The 26737-nt window shown below is 41.9% G+C and overlaps 1 protein-coding gene across 2 annotated transcripts in view; it reads left to right on the forward strand.

Moving 5' to 3' along the window:
- The first annotated feature begins 875 nt into the window (after positions 1-875).
- Positions 876-26737, forward strand: part of MME (membrane metalloendopeptidase) — a 102714-nt gene continuing 76852 nt past the window's right edge. For both annotated transcript variants that reach the window (XR_009764111.1, XM_061637097.1), the window contains exons 1-3: positions 876-1158; positions 14541-14710; positions 18263-18298. Coding sequence is in view for 1 of the 2 variants with exons in the window: in XM_061637097.1 (XP_061493081.1) it covers positions 14551-14710; positions 18263-18298 (196 nt within the window). In the remaining variant the exon portion in view is untranslated. The remainder of the gene's footprint in view (positions 1159-14540; positions 14711-18262; positions 18299-26737) is intronic.

The raw sequence follows: 26737 nt of genomic DNA on the forward strand, positions 1-26737 counted from the left end.
ACAGTCACAATGCCATCAAAACACTCTTGCCTTTGCTGTACCAGGAACGATGGGCTAACATTTGGCTGTCCCAAACTGGACAAATTGGATCTGGCTGCACCTTTATGGAAGATCCTTTGAGAGCCACCCAGCTCTTTCTTTACAAAACAATAACAGTAATGAAATAATAATCGCAAGAGACTTGTTGTACACAACTCTTTTTAAGAAGGTGGCCTTCAGGTGGGATCCTCCCAGCTGAGTTCTCCCCTTTGCATTAGGAGCAGAGGAAGTTGCCTTTCACTGAGCCAGGCCAACGGTCCATCCGGGAAATGCATTGTCTGCCTGTATTGGATGCGCTCTCCGGGGTGCTCCAATGCCCGGGACCTCTCGCAGGGATGCTCTGCCACGGAGCGGGGGCCTTTCCCCGCGCGGGACCTTGCTTTGCCTGCATGCCAAGGTGAGGACATATCCCCTTCTCCGTAGGCCATAAGAGAGGAAAGGGCAACTGGAGGAAAGAGCCCAACGTCCCCACCGGGTCCCTCCTTATCTTGGAGGGGCGGACTAATCTCTCGGGGGAGGGGTTGCCAAAGCCTCTCTCCCCTCCCCCCCCCGCGTGCTGGGTTTCCCCAGGTGTTTCCATGTGGAGAGGAGGGAGTCCCCCTTCCTCCCCCACAGTCGCCCCAGCGCTTTTTAGAAACCAGGACAAGAGGGGAGAGCGTGGGGAAGCCCCTGGGAGTAGCAGAGAGTAGCGCAGCGTGGCGGGGAGGCTGGATAGCGAGCAACCCGGCTCCCCCCGCCCGCCCGCTCGCTCCCTCCTGCAGCTGGGGAGAAATCCCTCTCCTCGCCCCCTCTCCGATCGGTGGCAGCGCCAGACGAAGCGAGCGTCCTTCTGGGCTCGGATGGCTTGGCAGTGCCACGGCTGTTGGCAAGCCCACAAGCCTGAGTCCAGGGGGAGCTCGTGGAGCCGAGCGCCTGCCGCCGCCGCCGCCCCCTTCCCGCCCGGCCATCCCCTCGCGGACCTGTGCGCCGGCGCTTCCTCGGAGGCGCCTGTCCTGCCGGCTGACTTCTCCTCCTCCTCCTCGGGGGCTTCTCACGGCCGCCTTTCTCTCCCCCCCCCCCCCCATTGGTCGGGGATGTGTCTATTTACATCAGCCCCGAACTTCTCCCAGGAACAGCGTGGTAAGTCTAGAAGCGGGATGCAGGCTAGAGAAAGGTGTTGGGGTGGGATGAGGGAAGGGGATCCTCTCAAGGAAAGGGGGAATAGGAAGGAGGGCAGTGCATGCGCCTGCCTGTCGGAGGGGGGCACCACTTCTCCGGGACCCCAGCGCGGCCGCTTCCCTGTTAAAGAGGGATGGAGGAGGGAACGAAGGAAGGTGAACAGGTACTGGGACCAGCGGGGCTTCACTTGAGCCCGTCTCTGCCCCTTCTTCACTGTTCAGTGCCGAACCTGGAGAAGAGGACCTCTGAGCACGTGCTGAGTCCCCCCTAGCTCTTTCTTTTCTCCCTATCCCCGGGCTGGGTCGTTGCAATCACAATCAGCGCCCGCATCCTCGGGGATTTTAAAGCAGCGCTTCTTTGGAATGAAAAGGGCTCCTTTCTAGACAGGCTGGAACGCCTGCGTCCTCCTTTTTGGGGGGACTTGGAAGGAAGCCGAGGAAAGGCATGGCTTCCTTCAACTTCTCCAGCGTCTCCAAGCACCCCGTGTTTCCCCCCTTGCTCTCTTTCTGAGGTTGTTTAGTAGGGTCTTGATTTTGATTCGCTTTGGCTAAATGTATGCATGGTACTGTCTTAAAGGAAGACAGGTAGCATACATCTTATGTTTCAAACTTGTTTTTCGTGTATTTTTAATTGTGTGTGAGAGAGGGGGGGAGAGTTTAATCCTGAGCCTTAAGTTCAAACAGAGAACTAAACATAAAGCTTTCAGTGCACTCCTTTTTAGTTTAACAGCATTAATAAATTAAGTGTGCAAGTTTTAAACTTTATCCATATTTCAGACACATTTAACATGTACTCTAAACACTATAGATACCTCAAGGACTGTGTTTCCTCATATGAACCAACCCAGACCCTGTGTTTGGCATCTGACACCTTTCTTTGTGTGCCCCCTCTGAGGGAGGAGCAGAGGGTGGTGATACAAGAGCAGGCCTTCTCAGTGATGGCCCCCAACTTGTGGAATGTTCTCCCTGGGGAGACATGCCTGGCACCATCATTATCTAAGTTTAGGCAGCAGGCAAAAACATCTCCCAGGCATTTGGCTCCTAAATTTGGAGGGCCTCTGGAGGGCTCTTGATGTTGCAGCCTCCTTTAGAGGGCGGGTTGTTCCAAGAGTGTTACATTTACGTGTTGTTTTGTTTACATTTTTATACTGGTTTTATTTCTTTTATTGATTGAAAGTCACTGTGAGTTCACTTTTGTGAAGAAAAGTGACAAACAAATTATATGTATGTTGTTTAAAAGTTTGGGAACAGTGTGATTGCTGTGTTAGTCCCAGAAAGTATGTATAAGATGATGAGCACTCATCTTCCAGTGCAGTAACTTATAGGAATAAAAACCCATATTCAAGATCTCTTTGGAAGGAGGCTTAAATCTGCTCAAACCCAGTTTGGTTAAAACACCTAGTAAAAGGTTAGATTTACACACAGAGACACGCCCACAATTTCAATGTCTACTTATGTGCAAAGCGGAACTTCTGATATGTAATGGTGGTGATATGTAGTGCAAAATGCCAAGCTGATAGATTTTTGGATAATGTTGTAGAATCAAAAGGCACTGTCATATAAACCTGCATGGAAGAAGCAAATCCTGGGGTTATCTATAAGCCATTCTTCTTCAATAAAAACTAGAACTTTATTTTTCATACTTTTATTCCAAACATTAAATGTTTAACTGTTGTGAGTAGTTTTAAAGCAAACATTTTCTGCATGGAAAGCAAGTATTAGTAATTGTTAAAAAGCTTCATGAATTCAGTAATACCTTTTTTATATAAAAAAACAGTGTTGGCATATCCATTCGTTAGCATAGCTTTTTAAAAATCTTTCAGAATTCACAGAGAGAGACAGAGAGAGAATTCAGTGCCTGTTGCATCACTTATGTGAACACTGTTCTTGGGGGAAAATTAGACATTCACAATTGCAACCTTTACTGTGGCTTTTAAGGAAATGTGAAATGCATTCAGTCGCAACTATCTACAAAAAAAGCATTGGAGTAGATTGTTGTTTTTGAAATATCTTATCAATGAACTTTATTAATGTATGTTTAAAATACTTTGCCCATCCTCCTTACCCTAGATGTTTAAATTTGTCTTGGCAGAACCCACAAGGCTGTGTTTTAAATGTCCACTCAATATCAATGCTAAGGACAGAATACAGAGAAACCAATTGGTTCCCTCAGCATGCAGGCGAAGCAGGGGTGAGACAGGGGTGTATTTTATCACCCTATTTGTTTAATCTATATGCAGAACTATATGCAGAATTGGAGGGAGAAATATCAATAATTTAAGGTATGCAGACGGTACCATACTACTAGCAGAAACCAGTAATGATCTGAAATGAATACTGATGAGAGTTAAAAAGGAAAGCACAAAAGCAGGGCTACAGCTGAACACCAAGAAGACTAAAGTAATGACAACAGAAGATTTATGTAACTTCAAAGTTAACAATGAGGACATTGAACTTGTCAAGGATTATATCTGGGCACAGTCATTAGCCAAAATGGAGACAATAGTCAAGAAATCAGAAAAAGATTAGGACTGAGAAGGATAGCCGTGAGAGAATTAGAAAAGGTCCTCAGATGCAAAGATGTGTCACTGAACACTAAAGTCAGGATCATTCAGACCATGGTATTCCCAATGTATGGATGTGAAAGTTGGATAGTGATAAGTTGGAAGTGGATAAGAGAAAAATCAACTCATTTGAAAGGTGGTAGAGAGCTTTGTGGATACCATGGACCACGAAAAAGACAAATAATTGGGTGTTAGAACAAATTAAACCAGAACTATCACTAAACCAGAACTATCACTTTATGAATAAGACCAGGAGTCCAAATGAAAATGGCATTTGTTTTCTTAAAAGAGATACCAATTTGTTTGCTGAATGAATATACTCCAAATTAGCTGCCTCTCCTGAGTGATCACAGTTCACAGGTCTTGTCTTGCAACTTGTTACATTTAGTCAGTGTTGTGCCTTAGACAGAAGAACTGCTTCCATGTATTTAAACTGAAAGGTGAGAACTTACCCATGATTGCCATGGATTCCTACATGTTACATCAATTAATGATCAAGGATGGCAATTGGAAACTGTAACAATTCCACCTCTCCCCACAGCCATTTCTTCATGGAAGGGGAAATTCCTCCTTCTTCAACTCTTTGTAAAGATTCATTCCAAGGCTGTTGTTTCCTTGGGAAAAAAATCAGTTTTAGTTAGATACAGTATTTCTTTATTTATTATTTATTTACTACATTTATATACCGCCCCATAGGCGAAGCTCTCTGGGCCGTTTACAGCAATTAAAATTAGATACAGTAGTAGGCCAAATTCATGGCAATTTCACCTTGAAACACCACTTTCCTGCAAAAGCTTTATATCTGAAATGAAACGGACACACTCAGCCACTCAAGGTGGCATTGTGGGTCCTTCTTTTGTTTGTTGTCACCCTGAGTTCTTTTGTGAGGAAGGACGGGATCTAAATTTAATAAATAAACAAACAAAAATAGTTTGTCTTTAATACATGTCATCTTAGTAAGTTGCAAAATGTCTGGACCCCAGACAAATGTGTATACACAAGCTACTCAGCTAAATGGGATTTTCCTAGGGGAAAAAAATGTCACAGTTCATGTTACAAAGTTGTAAACATTCGTATTCTAATTTTTATTACAGAATCCATCATCATGATTCTCCCGCCTCCTTTAAATGTGTAATCTTCAACCTTGTAATAAGTTTTATGTATGCAAACATGTTATTATGTAATATTTTCTGCTTATTTGAGTAACAGTGGCAGGCAAAGCATCCTATGCCCGAATATGGTTGCCAGGCCCGGCCCCCAAGAGGTCTTCTGTATCTTTAAAAGGTGTGCAGGGGGAAGGGAGAATTCCACCTTGTGGTTTATCCCATTACAGTGTTGCAAGAACACCTGCACTTGGCTGACTTTTCTCTTCTCTTAAAGATACAGAATCATTCTCAGGCCCTGAGCCTGGCAACCCTATGCCCGAAATAAGGATGACATTACTTCCTACATTCAGCCAGACATTATGCTAGGGCATCAGATAATAGAGAGTCTCCCATGGGTAGACATGTATTTGTAGATCTTTTGAAAAGCAGAGATGTACAAACTTTCTGGCATGTCTGCATTGAGTAAAGAACTGGGAACCAGGAACTATCTTCAACATCAACTGCCAATGCAATATTTGAAGTCATCTGTTCCTAGGGAGATGCATTTCTAAATGAGTTTTTTTAAAATGAATAGTGATTTTTTCCCCTGCCAACTCTATATCACCTGAGATATTTTAAAGAAGAGCATGCAGTACTCCAAGAAATCAAATTTGAGCACACGGACCGAGAATGAAAGCTCAAATAGAATGTATTAATTCCGATTGCTGCCACCTAGATTTATAGCCAGACAAAAAATTATTACAGTTGTCTGTTTTATCTACACTTTGGAGGGCAACTGTGGTAGGATCACTGAAGCACTAGGAGAAACAATGTAACTCTGTCTAAGCTCCTATCCCTTTCAATTATGCCCAGGCCTTGATGGTATATGAATTAACACAGGTGGCCTATAATGTGATTTCATTTGTTTTCAAAAAAGCTGCAGGTAAGAATAGATCAGTGGGATGTCTTTAAATAATAGAAACACTCAAGCAGCAATATAAAGACTACCTCCCTTGGGGAAATTATGCTGCTTTCACATATCACATTTGCATGTCAAAGCAGGTAATTCTTGGTGTGCTAATAAATTGCAATTTAGGAGCATTAAAACACTCACTAAACTAAGAAATAGAACCAGTTTCTAATTTTGACTTTATGCATTTACTCAGTTTAAGGGTTATTTAGTCTGTAAAGAGCCAGCTTTCTGCTTGCCTAGTATATGGAAAGGATGGGTATTGTTGTTTCATGGTGCAATCCTACACATGTATACTCAGAAGTAAGTGCTATTGCAATGGGGCTTCCTCCCAGGTAAGTATTTATAGATCAGAACCATTTTCAACCCTAGCTCTGCATGTTTTAACTGGGAGGCAAATCAGCTTAAGTTTCAGCTGCTTTGTCAGGGGAGATATTTTTAAATGAGAAAATCTAACCTGTTAGGTTGTTGAGATAGAAGGACACCCTCGCTTACCTTTTCAGGCCATTGATAAAGCAGAAAAAGGAAAGTGTTAAATGTGGTCTTTTCTTCTAACAAAGAGGGGTAGCTTTTGTTGATTGAATTGTAAGTGATTTTGAGTTTCCCGAGACAGATCCTGATTGCACATTTATTTGAGGTTAATTGATTAGATAACTTACCCATAACACTTGGAATTTATGTCAGCCTTCCCTAACCTGATGCCTTCCAGACATATTGGGCTACAGTTACCATCAGTCCCAGCTAGGATGGACAGTGGTAAAGAATTAATGGAGTGGTAGTCTAAAACATCTGGAGGGCTCCAGAATGGGAAAGGTTGATTTATATAGTTCTTCTGGGATATAGTAATAATAATAAATAATAATAATAAATTTTATTTGTTGGTCACCTATCTGTCCAGGTTAGTGGACACTCTAGGCGACTTACAATAATAGAGAGCAGTACATAATACAAAATAAAATACAAGCAAACACGATCATAATCAATTTAAAACCAATTTCTATTTAAAACCTTATAAAATTAATCCTCCCCAATCCCATAGGTCCGCCTGAATAGCCAGGTTTTTAAGGCTTGGCGAAAACCCATCAGGGAGGGAGCATGTCGGAGATCAAAAGGAAGGGAATTCCAGAGGGTAGGGGCCACAATCGAGAATGCCCTCTCTCTGGTCCGCACCAGCCTAGCTGTTTTAACCGGTGGGACCGAGAGAAGGTCTTGTGAGGCTGATCTTGTCAGGCGGCATAATTGGTGATTCTGTAGGCGCTCCTTCAGATAGACTGGGCCGAAACCATATAGGGTTTTAAAGGTCAGCACCAACACCTTGAATTGGGCCCGGTAAACAACTGGTAACCAGTGAAGATCTATTAACACTGGCGTGATATGGTCACGGCGACGGCTGTGCTTAATCAAGCGTGCCGCCGCATTCTGTACCAGCTGTAACTTCCGGACCGTGTTCAAGGGTAACCCCACATAGAACGCATTACAGTAGTCTAAGCGAGAGGAGACCAGGGCATGTATCACCCGTGGGAGCAGATGAACAGGAAGGTAGGGTCACAGCCTCCGTATCAGATTTAACTGATACCAAGCTGCCCAACTCACCGCCGAGACCTGAGCCTCCATGGACAGCCTGGAGTCAAGAATGACCCCGAGGCTGCGGACCTGGTCCTTCAGGGGTAATCTCATCCCATTAAGCATCAGGTCCGTAATACCCAGCCTTCCTCTGTCTCCCACAAGCAACACCTCGGTCTTGTCAGGATTCAGCTTCAGACTGTTCTCTCCCATCCATCCACTTATGGATTCCAGGCACTTGGACATGGTATCCACAGCCAACTCTGGTGAGGACTTAAATGAGAGATAGAGCTGAGTGTCATCCGCATATTGGTGACACTTCAGCCCAAAACTCCTGATGATGGCTCCCAGCGGTTTCACATAGATGTTAAATAGCATGGGAGAGAGGATAGAGCCCTGTGGCACCCCACAGTTAAGAGGCCAAGGGTCTGATACCTCATCTCCCAAAGCTACCCATTGGTGCCTATCTGAGAGATAGGAATGGAACCACTGTAAAACAGTGCCCCCTATTCCTAATCCCCCTAGGCAATCCAACAGGATACCGTGGTCAACGGTATCGAAAGCCGCTGAGAGATCTAGGAGGACGAGGAAGGTATATTCTCCCCTATCCAACGCCCTCCTCACATCATCCACCAGAGCGACCAAGGCTGTTTCAGTTCCATGTCCAGTCCTGAAACTCGATTGGAATGGATCTAAATAATCCGTTTCCTCCAAGTGTGTCTGTAACTGTCTGGCCACCACTCACTCAATTACCTTGCCTAAGAATGGTAAATTAGAAACTGGGCGGAAGTTATTCAGCTCTTGGGGATCCAAGGAGGGTTTTTTTTAAGATGGGCTTTATCACCGCCTCCTTGAGGGCTGATGGCATTGCACCCTCTTTCAAGGATGCATTTACCACTGCCTTGATCCCTTCGCTCAGTTTCTCTTTGCAACTCGTGACGAGCCACGAAGGGCAAGGATCAAGCAGACAGGTGGTTGGCTTCACAGTACTGTTCAAACCACTTCACATTCAAAACATCTTGACAACAAAATCTGTAAGGTAGATCACCATTATTATCCATACATTGCAAATTAGGGTGAGCCAAGCTTGAATGAGTGATGTTCCAAAATTTCTAAGAATTTCACATTCTTAGAAATGAGGCAGTCACTAGAGTCTAGTTATTTAGAATTCTATCAATTCTGTCATGTGCCTGCTGTCATGGATCTTGCTTTCTATCACCAATTAATGGGGAAGAAAGCATGTGTGGGGGGGTAGGGATGGGTGAGAATTTTGATTCAGTTCACATTTAAGGCCAACTCTATCAAATTCACACTTTCCAAAACAATATGAAAAGCGAAATACATCCATCCTTCAAATTTCACACTTTTTTGAATTTTGCAATTCAGTTCGCCAACCAAATAATGATTACAGAAATGCATATGTTAAGGAAAGTGTGCATAAAAATGAATATATGAGTGACAACATGCAATAATGCATTATATGACAAGAAATGGCTTGCAAAAATGTGTACATTAGTCAAAACTACCTATAAAAATGTGTTTATTAGGAGAAATTCGCACTAAAATGCTGAAGAATTTTTAAAATAAATTGCAAATTGCTGCAGAAATGTGGAAGAAGTGAATTGAAGACTGGACAAACAAGAAACTGAGGGAACCTTAATGGACAGATCTTTCCATCCCTGTGGGGGGTGCATCCAATGAAGTTGTTCTGTTGGCTCCAGGACTTTTCCCTGCACTTCCTCTCCTCGCATGCCTCCTACCCTGGGGATTTCCCAACCCTTTGGAGCAGATTTGTGGGGCACAGGGAGTACATGGGGAGAGGAAGTTCCATCGTGCAGGTGAAAGTCCTTGCACTGATAGGATGAATTCATTCAAGTTCCTTATCTATACAGTAGCTGCACTAAATGGACACTATTTATGAGAAGAGAATTCTGTAGAACTCAACTGAGTTATACTCTTCCAGAAGGGGGGGCAATACCTTTCTGCAAACTTTGGAATTTTAGACAGTTTTATGTGGAACTCATCTGCAAACAGATATATTTGTGAGTGACATTCAGACTCAGCTTATAAAGGTAGATTTGGTCCAGTGAACATTTAGGATGAATTCACACTATTGGATCACACTGGGCACTATATGGTCTTAGTCAAACACTTTCTCATGTTCTGTAGTGAACAGTGAGGTGGAGTGCTCACCTGGATGCGCAACAGCTGAGTTGCTTCTGCTTATCAGGATGGAGAGCACGAAGGGTGAGGTCACGGAGAGGTCAGTGCAGTGCAAATGCACCAGAGGAGTCAATCCAGTGCACCACCTTCCCAGCACCTCATTCCTCCTACTCTCCTTCCAGATAAGCAGCAGCACCTCAGGTCTCTTTGGAGGTCACATGAGTGCTGCTGCCCCACTATGTTGGCCACTGCTGTTCATGCCATTGATTTCAATGGGAATGTGATTAGCTAATTCCCATTCAAATCAATGGGACAGAACAGTGCTTAACTTTGGCAGGATTGTGGAAAAGCATTAGAAGGAAGAAGGTAGCGGGGCTAGTTCTATGGAATTCTCTTTTCAAAAACAGTATTCATTTGATGGTGACACTGTACTGTTCCATAAAGGAACTTGGATAAGTCAGAATAATCTGTTTGAGCCAGAGTCCCTTCCAACACAATATGTCAAATAAATGAAAAGGATCCTTTTACTAATTCTGTCTATGTACCATACTGAAGCATCAAGAATCTATGCAGAGGACTTTTGTGTGGCTAATGCACAGATATAACACTTCCTTTCACCAGACACTCATCAAAGGTTCAGCTTGACCATATTTCACAACTATATTTTTCCTCAATTGAGGTGTCTAATTGCAACTGCAGATAACCTAGCAGAGAGTTAAAATTTAAGTATTAAGCATACACATACTTATAAATAAACTGAATCAGCCTCCCCCAACCTGGTGTCCTCTAGATGTTGTTGGACTACATCTCCCATCATCCCTGACCATTGACCATGTTATGAAGAAAGCTGAACTAAATTAACATAACCACAATTAAATAACTACATCAGCATCCATAGCAATAAAAGAAAAAACACTGCACAAGTTGTTCACTTCTGCATATTATTGAGCCTTCTAGGTCAATTAAGCATAGCAGAATCTGTCTCTTTCATTAATGTAGATTTGTCAGTTGCCAGGCATACAAAAAGGTCTAATATGCAGGTAGATATTAGTAAATAGCTATGGATGTCACAAAAACATCAGCCACATTCAAGCATTCTTAAATTGTGTGTGTGGAGGGGCAGCACAGCCAGACATGCTGGGACTACCCCTAACTTCCCATATTGAATGGAAAGGTGTAAAGAGATTGTAAGCACATTAAGTTGAACGGTTATAGACCTACCTGTGATCAGGAACCTTGCAAGATGGATTTCTGGTTGTAGGGAGGACTGCATTCAGCTGAGCATGCTTATAATCCCCCTTCAGATCTTCTCACTCCATGTCAAAGGGTGGGCTTGGAGGAAAATACCAATATTATCTGGAAAAGTTGGCCAAGTTGGTCATTTCTTATGCAGGACAGATGGTGTGCAAAAGTCCTGTTCATTGCCAGCTTGGAGAAATTGACTCACCATCTCAAGACCTGAAGGGGCCAGGCAGACCCTGAAGATTTTGTGGCAATTTGGTGACAGTTTATGTCACGTATGAACAACCATTCTGAACCCTCATTCTATCTAAATATGAATTTATTTGGTGGAATTTGTGATGCTTTTATTTATAATTTTATTAATATTGCACTGGACATTATACCCCTCCTACCCTGTTGAACTGTTGGTGAATTTCCTTGCCATATATACTGCAAGAAAAGAGAAAAAAAGGGGGGGTTGAATTTGTTTTCTTGGTTTTGAATGTTGTACCTTTGTTTTTTTGTTTCAATAAACATAAACTTTTTTTAAAAAGTGGGGCTGGAGGGGGTGGGAACAGCACACATACCTCACTGTCTCCATGGATACCACTGATTTCAATTAGGCTACTGATGACTTGCTAAAGCAGGTGATGATGAACCTTTGGCCCTCCAGATGTTGCTGAACTACAACTCCCATCAGCCTCAGCAAACAAGGCAGGGATGATGTAGTTCAGCAACATCTGGAGGGCCATAGGTTCACCACACCTGCTCTCATGCAAGGGAAAGCCATGATACACATTTTTGGAAGACATCAGGTGCTCCCACAAGTGTAGTGGAGGATGCTGTCCTATCACCACTGTTGAAGCAATATTCCTATCCCGTTCCAGTCAGCTTTTGTTTAGGAGTGGGGAGGGGACTCCATTTTCTCCTTTGCTGCAGGCAGCAAAATGTTTGGGGCTGGTTCTGGGCAATGGGCTGTTAATAAACATAATAGCTGACTGTTATGTTTCAGAAAGCACTACCCACACTGAGAAGAAAGTGGCCTTAATTCAAAGAGTAACAGAAATGATTTGGCCACAAACATGTGAATAATATACCAACTCTGGGCTTTGTCTGACTGATATCCCACTTTGAAGACAATAGATGTCTGTTAGGTTCTGTTCTTATCCTGTCAAATTCAGGGGAGAGATGAAGCCAAGGCAGGGTGCAGTAGCAGAGATGAAGGGAGTCTTTTGAAGGGAGACAGAGCATCCACCTCTTGTTGCTTACACCACAAAGCCGAGCCAAGCAGGAAGCTTTAGCATGGGCAAGTAGTACTACATAGGACGTTGCTTTATACAGAGTCAGACCAACAGTCTGTCTAGCTCAGTATACACTGACTGGTAGAGGCTCCCTAAGGTTTTGGAGCGAGGACATTCATAGCCCTACCTAGAGATGTCATGGATTGAACCTGGGATCTTCTCCATACAAAGTAGCTACTCTACCATTGAGCTATGTCCCTTCCCTAGTCTGAAATATTGTTGGTCTGGTTAGATTCTCTGTAGTTCTCTCTCTGGCCCGAGGTTGGTGGAAACACACAAACTGAATCCTGCTTGTTATTTATTTAAATATTACCATCCTGCCAGCTATTTAATTAAAATAAAGTCTGGCTTGACATGGACTGGGAGTAGGACCTCCTCAGCAGTGGCACCTTGGCTTTGGAATTCTCTCCCCCTTGAGATTAGGCAAGGTCCCATTCTCATAGGGTTGCACTAGCAGGTTAAAAAAAATGGCTTGGCCAGGCTTTGGGGTGATGGAAGGACATCATTGCTGTTTCATTCTTAGGTGTGACAGTTAATTTTCTATTAAATGTATTTTTTATTGTTTGTATTTTATCAAGTTATGTATTTGGCATTATTTATTTCACGTTGCACTCCTGCTTAAACACAGTGGAAACTGACATATATACATATCAGACAATCACCAGTTGGAACCCCTTCAGAGTACCAGAAAATATTATATTTTAAAATGCAAGCTTTCATAACATTAATAAGGCCAGAAAGTTGCACACACAATAAAAAGGCTCATAAAAATCACAGTACAGTTAAACAAAATTTCAGCTTTTAAATACTGTCACGCAACATTAAAGCAACAGTTAGGGCATGTACTAATCACAAAGAAAGGAACAACTGAAACTGCTGTAGTGTTGGGTGCCGGATCACTGCATGAAATGAAGGTGTTTTCAGAAATGTTAGGTACAATAGGTAAGGGATAATGATCAGGGGTGGAAAAATGAACAGGGAAAGGTATGAGTGTCTTTATGTTTTCACTCACGCAAGACAAAAAGCAATTTGGGAGCAGATGATTTTGAATGCTTGCCAGACATGAAAGGATTAATATGCCTGTTCTCCCTGCCACCCCCATCTCCTAGGCCATCAAGTGGCCCTCTACTCAAGAATGTGGGTTCTGTGGCTTCCTCTGGTGAAGACAAAATCCAGAGGGTGGAAACTGAGTACCATGACACACTCAGGGGTCTTTTTTGTTACTTCTAAGCTTTAGGCTGCAATCCTAGCCCCACCACTTACTGTCATGGCTTCCCCCAAAGAATCCTGGGAACTGAGCTAAGAGTTATTAGGAGACCTCTGTTTTCCTCACAGAGCTACAATTTCCAGAGTTTCCTAGGAAGAGACATTGATTGTAAATCACTCTGGGAACTGTAAGTTTGTGATTGGATTCTTTGGGGGAAGCCATGATAGTTTGAAGTCATATAATAGTGTTTTAAATGTATGGTGTGGATGTGGTCTTAAGTGGAATCAAACCAATCATCCATCTAAGTTAACCTTGTCTTTCTTTAGCAGTTCTGGCTCTAGCACGGTTTGAAAATCCAGGTCTAGTTTCTATCAAAATTCACTTTTTGTCTTTATTGATTAAGACTACTGAAATTAGTCTTTACTTATTTTTCTGTTCAAAAACATTTATGATACAAGTGAAATAAACAACTGCGTCATCAAATACTGGAGTGTTGTATCTTTTACAAATTCAGATGAATGTAGCCTGAGGTCCATACATCTTGTGGAGATGCTGACCAGTAATTCTTCCTTGTGGGTGGGTATATATCATCCCAAAGAATCCCAGGCTTTTATGGTGGCACCAGCACAAACATCCCTTTACCAGTGAAGAGAATCCATGTGACAGCAATTATGTCTTTGATTTTTTTTTTTTGGACCTTTGCTGGCCCTGCAGTGTTTGGTATTGTTTCCCTCTCATAATCCATTTGTCAGACTTGAGTTCAGAAGGAATATCTTTTTCCCTCTCTTAGATACTCTGGGAGTCATAAAGTTTTCCATCATTAATTGCTGAAATGACTTGAAAAATGCCAGAGAGGCAAAGTAAAACACTTTTGATCCTTGGAAAAGGATCAAAGATTGAAAGGTTAAGTTAATTTTTATTCAAAGGGTAAGATATGCATTTCACTTGCTTGTGAACTCTTGTACCAGAGGAGCAATTCAATTAGATATTTTAGCAATAAAACCAAGCATTAGTTTGTTTTCATTCCTTTTTTAGCCGCTCTGCGTGTTTATAAGGACAACATCGTTCTGTGGATTGTAAGTGGCAAAATGTCAGTTTTACTGTCATTTTTACTGTCATGACTAACAGTTTTATTTTTTATTTTTTCAAAAAAAAATATTTCCTCTTCCTCACTGGAACAAAAAAGGTCTCAGTTAGGTAGGAGGAACTCAGGAGTTTCCATGCTTTTAGCATTTCAATCTCTGTGCTTTGTTTTCTTTATTCGTTCTAGACTCTAGGTTATGGGCAAGTCAGAAAGTCAGATGGATATAACTGAAATGAACTCTGCAAAACAAAAGAAAAAACTGCGATGGAGTGCACTGGAAATAGGGCTTGCCGTTGTAGTAGCTCTCCTAGCTATCGTGGCCATCACTATGATCATTCTGTATGCAACCTACGATGGTAAGCAGAAGATAATTTAAGCTATTACTTTAGTGGGAAAAGTTCTTTTTTTTAAAAACGCACCTTAAAATTCAAGGGGAGAGTGAAAATGCAGGCACCAAATATAATCACACCAAAAGAGGATTGATTATAATAGCCTGGCACATTTTAGTACATTTGAACTTGTTAGTGGAACCACTGTTGGTTATTTTAGCTTCTGAATTTGAAAGCAGTCAGTGCTCTTCCTGAAGCGACGGCTTTAATTAGCTTTAAAAAGCTTTAAATGTGTCATGGTTGTCTGTGGGTGTGGGTGAGTTTTGGAATAGCAGTATACCTAAAATTTGTTGATTGATTGACCTTGTTTGGGACTGGCTTTTCTAAGATATCCTTTTGGGATTCCATGCTAGTCCCACTTTTCTGAGAATTGAAAACTTTCCTTTGGAAGGAGACAATGGAGGCTTATGCCATTTTGTAATATATCAGTTTATGTACAACTATACAGGTTGAGCATAGGTGGAAACACACAACTTAAGCACACTAACAGGGATGTCCACTGCCCTACATCAGATCTTCAGATGCCCCCTGCCACTCCCAGAGGGCATGCTCTAGAGGTTAGTCTGTCTTTCCCCATCCCTCACTCTCTGTTTCTCACTCAAAAACTGCATCTGGTCTCCAAAAATGCCTCTGATGTTTTCTACTCATACCTCACTTGCCTCCTTCCTATGGCTACAGGGAGAGTGGAATAAATATGAGTCATCTTCTTCAATCCCCTCCTAGCATTCCATGGCCATTTACCTGTAATTTCCCTGACAGAAAATATGCCTTGCAACTTTGCCATTACTATTAAGAAATGTGTGCAGCCATTCTGGGGCCATTAACCCCTTCATGTCCAAAACACCCAAAGTTCACCACTCCCCCATCTTATACAAGTGGCCTCCGCACCCTACCCCACAAAGAGACATTTTAAAAAAGAATAGCAGCTTTGTCTATGAAAGTTATAAATGAGCAGATTAATAAAGACATTAAAAACAGACATGATTAGTAAAACCAAAGTTCACTGTTAGCTAGTGATTTCTCCTTTCACTAATGTCAGTGTCAAAGCGATTCGCTTTTTACAGTTTCTATTCAAATCTCAGTTTATAATCCAAAAGGCCAGGTGACATTAGGATAAGAATTCTTTCAGGTTTCCATCTTCTTACATGGGTGCTCTTAGAGAAAAAAATAGGGTCTTTTTCTCTTACCGAAAAAATTATCATTTACCATAACTTGGGAAACATGTTAAGATTGTGAATTTCACCGATATAGTTCAGCAAACCAAAAAACAAACAAAAAAACTCTGTAACCTCAGAGCTGCATTACAGAGCTATTTTTCTAGAATGATTTCAGTTCTCTTTTCTTGTAAATTGCTTGAGAGATTGCATAAATAATACTTATACATGAACCTAGCTTCAGGTAGACCAAAGCTGAAGGGACCTGTTCCTGGCAACTGGAAGATCGCTGATGAAGGAATATTTTTAATGTTAATTGTGTTTTGGAATATTTTTACCTATTTTTTGCATGCTTTTCTTTTTCTGTTAAATTGTTTTGTTATGTTTGCCGCCCTAGGCTCCTTCAGGAGGAAGGGTGGGATATATATATATATATATCAATAAATAATAATAACACAGAGGAACCCAATCATCACTTCAAATGGATAAAAGCAGAACACACGAGTAAGGATTGGGGAGAAATTCAGCTCAGTTTGCATTCAAAGGCATACTTAACAAATGTGCACTTTCCAAAACAAATTTTGTAGTGCAGTTCTCCAGCCAAGGAATGTGTCCAAAAATGCATACACTAGGGTAAAGTGTGCATGTGAATGCATATATTAATGAAAATAAGGCCCCATCTGTACTATATTTTTAAAGCACTACAGTGCCACTTTAAGCAGCCATAGCCCCCTCTCCCCCCAAAAAATCCAGGGAGGTGGTGAGAGTTGTAAGGAGATCCCTATTCCCATCACAGATCTGCAGTTCTGAGAACGGCTTAGCAGCCAAGCCTTCTTCCCAGGAAACTCTGTAAACTGTAGTTCTGTGAGGGGGATAGGGGTCTCCTATCAACTCTCAGCATATTGTGGTGTGATACTGCTTTAAATGTACAGTGCAGATGGGTTCTAACATACAAACCCACATTATATTTAGGGAAACTGCTTTGCAATAATGTGCACACTAGACAAAATTGCATACAAAACTGTGTATACTAAGGGAAATTTACACTGAACTTTTCATGAGGACTTTATTAAAAAAAAATTGCAAAATGATGTGGAAATACAGAGAACTGAGTTTAAGACTGGAAAATGAGAAACAGAATATGACCTATTTGCCCATCCCCACACACGAAGCAACTTGGCAAGATGACACTGATGTGCAGCAGTGGCCAGTGTTGAGGATTACTAGGCAAAATCGCTGATGGCTGAGACATAATAACAGGGGGTAGAGAAATTCTTCATTACCTGTCACCATCGGGAGATCACAGTGGAAGCATGAAGTGATGCCTCCACAAGAGGCAGTGATGGCCACCAACCTGGATGACTTTAAAAGAGGATTAGACAAATTCATGGAGGATAAGCCTATCAGTGGCTAACCCTGATAGCTAGCAGGGTTCTACCTCCACTATGCTTCCAAATACCAGCTGCTGGAGATTGCAGGAGGGGAGACTGCTGGTGCGCTCAGGTCCTGCTTATGTGCTTCCCACAGGCATCTGGTTGGCCACTGTGAGAACAGGATGCTGGACTAGATGGGCCATTGGTCTGATTTAACAGGCTCTTATTATATTCTTCTGTTCTTATGCAAGAACCAGCACTATGCAGTTGCTAAGTGGATAGTTGTCCACTTAGTTTGCTGTGGCCCTTCTGTTGTTCATACACTGTGAGATGTCCTTATTTTTTAAATTTTATTCATTAGTTCAAAGGATTTATAAACCACCATTGAGGGCAATTATCCTCCCATGGTGGTGTACCAAATTAATCACTTATTAAGCATAACAATATAAAATACTCAAGTTAAAATCCATGTTACACCCCTTAATATGAGTAGTAAAATGATGCAACAATTAATAATAAGTGGACTGAAATAAATATTTACTGAGAATTCTTTTTAAAAACACCAGTGATGGGGTCATGTGTACTTCCTGAGAGAAGAGATCCCATAAATTCTGGGCCATCACTGAAAGGACCCTGTCCCTAGTATTGTCAATCTAAAGTATCTGTCAGGGACTTAAGAGTAACAGGCAATTGTAAAATCACTTCTCTAATGCTATTTCACCAGTCTCAAAGGCACTAATGAAAAATAGCTAGCAGATAGACATATAGAAGATAGCTTTACTTTAATGGTATTAAAGTGTCTGTAAACCAGTTCTTAGTAAGCAGGCATTTATGTTATCATTGTACAATGCTGTGGTGGCACAATGCTTATTTGCTTCAGTCATTTTTTGCAGCTAATTGTGATGCTCAACATTTTTAGTAGCAAGATGTTGATCTACCCTGGAAAATAATCAACAATATAAGCATGTTGAACAATCTCTCTCTTTTTTCAGATGGTATTTGCAAAACTTCAGATTGTATAAAATCAGGTAAGATTTTCCATAGCTCCTTTTGTATCAGTTTGTGTTCCTGACAGTAAGGCATCTCAAAGAGATATGTATGAAGGGGATCTGGATTTGTGTTTCTTGAATGGCAGCCTTCCCTATCCTCCAGCCCCATTCAGTACTGCAAACTGCTTTTTAAAATTGAGATATTATTTATTTAAAATATTTTAGGCTGCTCTTCAGGGCAAAAAATCCCTCAAAGTAGCTGATAATAAAATGCAATATGATGCAACTACAACACCTAAGTTTGCACACTACCATCCATGACTTCATTTATTTATGTATGTATGTATTTATTGCATTTGCATACCACCCAATAGCCAAAGCTCTCTGGGTGGTTTACAACAATTACAAACATTAAAAACAAATATACAATTTTAAAAACACATTTTTAAAAAGCAATTTAAAAACACATGCTAAAATGCCTGGGAGAAGAGGAAAGTCGTGAGCTGGCACCAAAAAGATAACAATGTTGGCACCAGGCACACCTCGTCAGGAAGATCATTCCATAATTTGGGGGCCACCACTGAGAAGGCCCTCTCCGTTATTGCCAGACTCCCAGCTCCCCTCAGAGGAGGCACCTGGAGGAGTGCTTTTGATGTTGAGCATACTGTACGGGTGGATTCATGTCGGGAGAGGCGTTCCATCAGGTATTGTGGTCCTAAGCTGTGTAAGGCTTTATAGGTTAAAGCCAGAACCTTGAATTGAGCTCAGAAACATACAGGCAGCCGATGCAAGCGGGCCAGAATCGGTTTTATATGTTTGAACTGTCTGATCCCTGTTACCAACTGGCTGCTGCATTTTGCACAAACTGCAGTTTCTGAACTGTCTTCAAAGGCAGCCCCACGTAGAGTGCATTGCAGTAATCTAACTTGGAGGTTACCAGAGCATGAACAACTGAAGCCAGGTTGTCCCTGTCCAGATAGGGGCGTAGCTGGGCCACCAACCAAAGTTGGTAGAAGGCACTCCGTGCCACTGAAGCTACCTGAGCCTCAAGTGACAGAGATGGTTCTAGGAGAACCCCCAAGCTACGAACCTGCTCCTTCAGGGGGAGTGCAACTTTGGAGACAATGGATTCCAAGTAATGGACGGAGTTGAGTTTCTTCTAAAACAGGAGCTGATGCATTCCTCACAAAAGCCAAATTTTGTAGATGGGTTCATTTAGGGTGCAGTCAAATAGGTATTTACTCCAGGCTGAGGGGAGTTAGGATATGGCGGATCTCCAGCTCAGGCGACTGGGTCCTTGGTTAGCTGGGCTACATCAGTGTAAGTCCCTCATCCTGTATCAGCCGGCAGAACCTTGCCTCTCCTGGTTCAGCTGGGGCTTAGCCAACACCAGGATAAGTTAAGCCAGTATAAGTCCCGAAAAATGGGCATTCTGGGGGTATGGCAGGGGCAGGACCGAGGGGAGGAGACATACTACATATTCTACATCTGTTCAACTTGGTCATAGCTCTGTTTTTTGCTGCTTTTATTTTCTTTCCACTGGGCTCTGCCGGCTAAGCCAGCATTTTTATCTCCCCGGGGCTCCTGAACGGAGGTAGGATCTGGTGCACTTTAAGCCAGTGTAACTTCAGCCAGCTTAAGTTACACCAGCTTCCTCAATGTACAGTTGCTCTGCCCTTATGTGTGTGTTTTTTAAAATAGGAATAACTGCTTTAAATTTGGTCTGGATTGTGGCTAGAGAAGGAAGTGATGAAATAATAATAATAATAATAATAATAATATACATCAGCTTAGCAGGGTACATCTGAGGGTCAAACTACACATTACACTAAATTTATTTATTTTTATTCATTATTACATTTATAACCCACTTTCCTCCAAAGAGCTCAATGTGGCATACATGGTTCTCCTGTCTCTCCATTTTATCTTCACAACAACCCTGTGAGGTAGGTTAGGTTATTGTAACTGTCTCATGGTCTCCCAGGTCCTAGACCACCAGCAGCTATGTTTTCATATTTTGCTTATTTTATTAATTTGTATCAATGCAAACTTTCCCTCAACTCCATAGCTCTGTAGAGTTGGGAAAAACTTTGTCTGGATTGTGGCAGAGTTCAGCACCTTGGACAGTTCCTTGAAAATTCAAGCTAAAACTCAGAGCATATTCCACTGCCCCACTGACACGGAGTCACCAGCCACCACTGTGGCCATGACCTTAACAGATTTCTGTAAATACGGAGCCTTGCAATAAGATATGAATATAGACATACACCCCAAAAGAGGGCTAATAATGTCAACAAATCTGACTATGTGGATCCATGATGTCATATGTTCACTACATGATCCCTGATTGACTGGGATCGAGAAATGAAGGCAAAAGAAAAATGGCAGGTGAGGGCTGTAAACAGGACCAAAAAATGGGGATTGGCACAAAGATAGAGGGTTTTATGAAATTTTTTGACTCATGCCAAAAGCCCCTCTCCCAGAAAATATTGGTATTAGAACTGTTTTAAACTACTGAAAACCAGTTTCTTGCCCTGTCACCTGTCCAGGTAGTTAGAAAAGCTTTCCCACTACCACCCTCACTGTTAGAATATGCAATTTTATGATTGCATAAACATCATCTTGTATTTTTATTCTTTTATTTATTTCAATGAATAATGGATGATGATAATGATGTAAGTAAATTTCTTGGTCAGCATTCTTAAAAACATTCAAAGCAACTAAAAACAAACAAAATACATTTAAACCAATCCAGTAAAACAGCAGTTTGCCACACAACATTAAAACCACCTAGTCCCATTTTAAAAAAAGACAAAATCAACACCAACACAATAGGCAGATCGATCAAAATTAATAAAACAACCCATCATATGCAACTGAATGCGTGAGAGTAGAAGGAAGTTTCAAACTGGAGTAGAAGTGGTAGTAATGTCTGCGTCAGGTGGACTTCACTAGGAAGAGCTGTCCATAACCAGGGCAGGGGGAGGACACCACTGTCAAAGCCCTTTCTTGTCACTCTCTGAACCTCTCTCAAGGGTGGCACATGGAGGTTGCCTCAGATATTGACCTTAGGTCAGCTTTTCCCAGCCTTTGTTCCCCAGATGTTATTCGACTACAATTCCCATAATTCCTGACCATTGGCCATGCTGTCTTAGGGCATGGGAAGGTTCATGCCAGAAGAGATGTTCCATAAGTATAGCATTTTGTAAATCTGTACAAATGATTAATTTTCTTTTACATTGCATTTCTTACATTGGTTCACCGAGAGATGAAAAACTCTACACTGGAACAGTACACAAAACCTGAGATATTTGTTGTTGTTGTTATGTGCCTTCAAGTCGAGTACGACTTATGGCAACCCTATGAATCAGCGACCTCCAAGAGCATCTGTCATGAACCACCCTGTTCAGATCTTGTAAGTTCAGGTCTGTGGCTTCCTTTATGGAATCAATCCATCTCTTGTTTGGCCTTCCTCTTTTTCTACTCCCTTCTGTTTTTCCCAGCATTATTTTCGTTTCTAGTGAATCATGTCTTCTCATGATGTGTCCAAAGTATGATAACCTGAGTTTCATCATTTTAGCTTCTAGTGATAGTTCTGGTTTAATTTTTTCTAAAACCCGATTATTTGTCTTTTTCGCAGTCCATGTTATGCACAAAGCTCTCCTCCAACACCACATTTCAAATGAGTTGATTTTTCTCTTATCCGCTTTTTTCATTGTCCAGCTTTTGCATACATAGAGATCGGGAATACCATGGTCTGAATGATCCTGACTTTGGTGTTCAGTGATACATCTTTGCATTTGAGGACCTTTTCTAGTTCTCTCATAGCTGCCCTCCCCAGTCCTAGCCTTCTTCTGATTTTTTGACTGTTGTCTCCATTTTGGTTAATGACTGTGCTGAGGTATTGCTAATCCTTAACAAGATATTTAGAAGTCATCAAAATTCATGACCCATCCACTTGCACAATGGGACTTTACCCCTCTCTCCTCCTTCTGCATGTGCCCCATTCCCTCCCTAAATCTTCTTGAGAGGGTTGGGGGAGCCCTAGGACAGATTTAGGGAGTGTGCAGTGGGAGGAAAAAGGAAGAACAGCTTGTTGCAGAAGGAGAAGTCCTTGCACTGGTGGAACAAGAGAAGAAGTTTAGTGCAACTTTGAATTTTATCCATAGTGCTGGCTGCACATTTCACATCACACGGGTACATGAATCTGACTTTTCCTCTACTCTTATACTAAACAGAAGTCTATCCATAATGGGTCTACTGGAACAAAAAGAGCTGATGATGACTAGTAAATGTTAATCTGGGTGAACCGAGACGGCAAAACTGGATCTTGAAGGTCAAAGAGCTCTCTGGTTTCCATGAGTCAATGGGAAATAGTTGACTCTGCTATTATGATTATTATTTTGCTTACCAGGGCAGTCAATTTATCTGATAAAGTGGGCTACTGTTTAACATAAATTAATCTAGATCAGGGCTATGAACTGATTAAAAAACATCTTTAACTGTGTAATCTTCTGTTTTTTACATATTCCCTGGCAGAAGTCAATAGGGTAGCAGTTCAAGAGAGGGCATTTTCTTTGGTGATGCTCTGCATCCCAGGGGATATTTATTTGGTCCCCAGAGTAGAAATATTTAAACATAAATTGAAAGAGTTGATATGTACCCAGGCCTTTGGATCATGTCAAGCATTGGTTGTTCTCGAATAGTACTTTGCTGCTGCTGCTGCTGCTGGGAGATGGTTTGATGAAATTTGCTATGATTTTAACTCTAGATATTTGTATTGCAGGATATATTGTTAGGCTGCCCTGTGCTCCTCCTGGAGGAGCACAGGGAAGGGCATAAAAATGATGTATAAATTAAAAAATGACTAAAATATATTTCCATATTATCAGTGATGTTGAAGGAAGTGAAGGATAATTTATAGTTTAATATACAAAAGCTACCACTGCTTGCTGTAAACTAATGCCATGCCAAAATGTGTCTTTCAGTTTTTCAAACATTTTCTCCACCTGGGACAGTGCTTCAGAGTCTTCTGCCTTATTCTCAGGGGGAATGGTTTTGTGCCTTCTCCCAGAATTTCAGTGGGTTTTGGACTTACATTATTGTTGCAAGTATTGTTGCAAGGTAACCAAGGGTGGTGTGTATCTTTCTTTCCAGTAAACTTTTCTCTAGCATTTTGCAGCCTCCCCATCTGCCTATGCTTCTTGAAATAGCCCCATGGGAGGAAAGATCATGCCTTTCTCTGGGCTTTCAATGAGGCATAGGCACCCAGAAAGGCTGTGAAGTACAGGTCACTGATGAGATGATGTCCCTTTCTTGCTTTGCATGGAGAAGGTCCCAGCTTTAATCCCGGCATCTCCAGGAGAGACTCTTGCCCCAAACACTGGAGAGCTGCTGCCAGTCAGTGTAGACAATACTGAGCTAGATGGACCAATGGCCTGACTTGGTATAAGGCAGCTTCCTGTGTTACTATGTTTTATAGAATGCAATAAGGGACACTTGCAAACAAACATCATCCACTTAAACGTAATGTAAAGACAACGCACACCCTGCAGCCCACTCAACAAGAAATTCACCAATGTTTTCTTTCCTGTTTGATAAATGTTGAACACAGTTTATTTTCTCCTTAATTGATGGAAGGTGATAAAAAAACACATTTTCAGCACAAACTGCTTTAAACTGTTTACAGCTTGCAGTGATAATGTACATGCATACAGCAAGTTTATGCCACAGACTCCATTCTCCTGGAACTAGGACAACTGAGGCTATTTACAATGAATTGGATAAATTAAAAGTTGTCAAGAACTGCAGCATTTGCTGAGTAATGTATGAAAAATAATCTGACTGTGGCAATAATACCAGGATTTCAAATTGTGATCCATCTTCTTCCCTTCTGCAATTATAGAGATTTAAATTGAATTTTTCAAAATATCAGTTTACTTTTCTGATAAGCTCTTTGAATGCTATTGGACCACAGATGTGAGTGCATGTTCCATTGGTTAAGACTCAAATATTTCTTTCTAACAGCAAACTCAAGTGACTATCAGTTTGGAAGTGAAGCAAAGCCACACAAAAATAAAGTATTAGGGGATTCCTTGGGATGCAGATATATATACAACTGTAAAAAGACAGACATTTTAAAAAAGACTAAAATGGCCCAACAGGTACCTGTAAGTTTCAGAAGGAAATCACCCTGTGCTTTTTTAGATTACAGCAAAGCCTTTGATTGTGTACATCATGAAAAACTATGGAATGCTTTAAAAGAAATAGGGGTGCCGCCACATCTGATCGTCCTGCTGCACAACTTATACACTGGGCAAGAGGCTATTGTAAGGATAGAATATGGAGAAACCGATTGGTTCCCAATCGGAAAGGGTGTGAGACAGGGGTGTATTTTATCACCCTATTTGTTTAATCTATACGGAGAACATATCATATGGAAAGTGGGATTGGACCAAGATGAAGGAGATGAGAAAATTGGAGGGAGAAATATCAAAAATTTAAGATATGCAGACGATACCATACTACTAGCAGAAACCAGTAATGATTTGAAACAAATGCTGATGAAAGTTCAAGAGGAAAGCACAAAAGCAGGACTACAGCTGAACGTCAAAAAGACTAAAGTAATGACAACAGAAGATTTATATAACTTTAAAGTTGAGGACATTGACCTTGTCAAGGATTATCAATACCCTGGCACAGTCATTAACCAAAATGGAGACAATAATCAGGGCCGGCTCCAGCCATGCCAGGGTCCTTGGGCACCAGCCTGCCCCGGGCCCCTCTGCTCCCCTTCCACGATCCATGGCGGATCGCAGGATAGGAGCTTCTGAGCCGCCCACCATCCACCCACTATCCCCCCGCTTCACCTACCTTTCTCTGCTGTTTTTTTGCGGCTGTGCACACTGCATGCGCAGGGTTGCCATCAATCAAGATGGCACCGAGGTTTCCGTAAGGGGCTGAAACCTCTGCCGCCATCTTGGTTGATGGCACGCACATGCACACATTGCTGCCATCAACCAAGATGGCGACAGAGGCTTCAGCCCCTTATGGAAACCCTGGCCGCCATCTTGATTGATGGCAACCCTGCGCGCACTGCAAAAAACAGCAGAGAGAAAGGTAGGTGAAGTGGGGGAATGGCAGGTGGCTTGGAAGCTCCTCCTGTCCTGCAATCCATGGCTCCTGCCGCAGATCGCGGAAGGGGAGAGGAGGAGGCCCTCGGGCCAGTGCCCCACCTGGCCACCTGGCCACTTTTTAGAACTGGCCCTGACAATAATCAAGAAATCAGAAGAAGGCTAGGACTGGGGAGGGCAGCTATGAGAGAACTAGAAAAGGTCCTCAAATGCAAAGATGTATCATTGAACACTAACGTCAGGATCATTCAGACCATGGTATTCCTGATCTCTATGTATGGATGTGAAAGTTGGACAGTGAAGAAAGCAGATAAAAATCAACTCATTTGAAATGTGTTGTTGGAGGAGAGCTTTGCGGATACCATGGACAAATAATTGGGTGTTAGAAAAAATTAAATCAGAACTATCACTAGAAGCTAAAATGAGGAGACTGAGGTTATCATACTTTGGACACATCATGAGAAGACATGGTTCGCTAGAAAAGACCATAATGCTGGGGAAAACAGAAGGGAGTAGAAAAAGAGGAAGGCCAAACAAGAGAGGGATTGATTCCATAAAGGAAGCTACAGACCTGAACTTACAAGATCTGAACAGGGTGGTTCATGACAGATGCTGCTGGAGGTTGTGATGTTCCTGCTTATAGTGTAAATATGGTAAGTGCTGTTTATATAGAAGACATATGGTAAGTGGAGTGAAAGAGGAGGGGGGAGTACATGAGCAGTAGAATGTTGGATGATTGGCTGAGCGTTTGAATGGCTGGGAGTATAAATGGAAGAATGACAGTTGAATCGAGGTGGATGTTAGTAGGGTGGAGAAGAAAGTGTTTGAGGGTGGAGGTCAGGAGTGTGGAGAAAGAGGGAGTTGGAGTTCTGATTAATAATAAGTCAAGTACAAAACAGGAATAGATGAAACCATACGCTTGTGAAACATTCTAAAACTAATCTTGTTATTTCTGATATTTAATAAATACTTATTTGGTTTACCAAAGGCCTGATCCTTGGCTGGGGGATATACATACCAGAAGGGAGGGCAAGGTAATTACCAAGGCTGAACAGAAACAGTATCTAATGGTGGCAGCGGTGAAGGGAGGAATAGTAACAATTCAAGTATCCAGAGCAACCCAGAGTTGTATGCATTATCTATAAAGATACAAGGGGGTTGGGAACAGCATAAGCATGCAGTCACAAAAGTAACCAGCTAGAGAGAGACTCAGGCAAAGTCTCTGGGAGTATTGGTTATAGGACATGACTGGTGGTGCTGCCTAGCAGGGGGATCTAGTGAGATCTGTGCTAGAGTGGAGTGAGAAACCATATAAAGGACGGTCCGGACTGGTGGTATCCCTGGT

This window comes from Rhineura floridana, chromosome 7, assembly GCF_030035675.1.
Source record: "Rhineura floridana isolate rRhiFlo1 chromosome 7, rRhiFlo1.hap2, whole genome shotgun sequence".
NCBI lineage: Eukaryota > Metazoa > Chordata > Lepidosauria > Squamata > Rhineuridae > Rhineura > Rhineura floridana.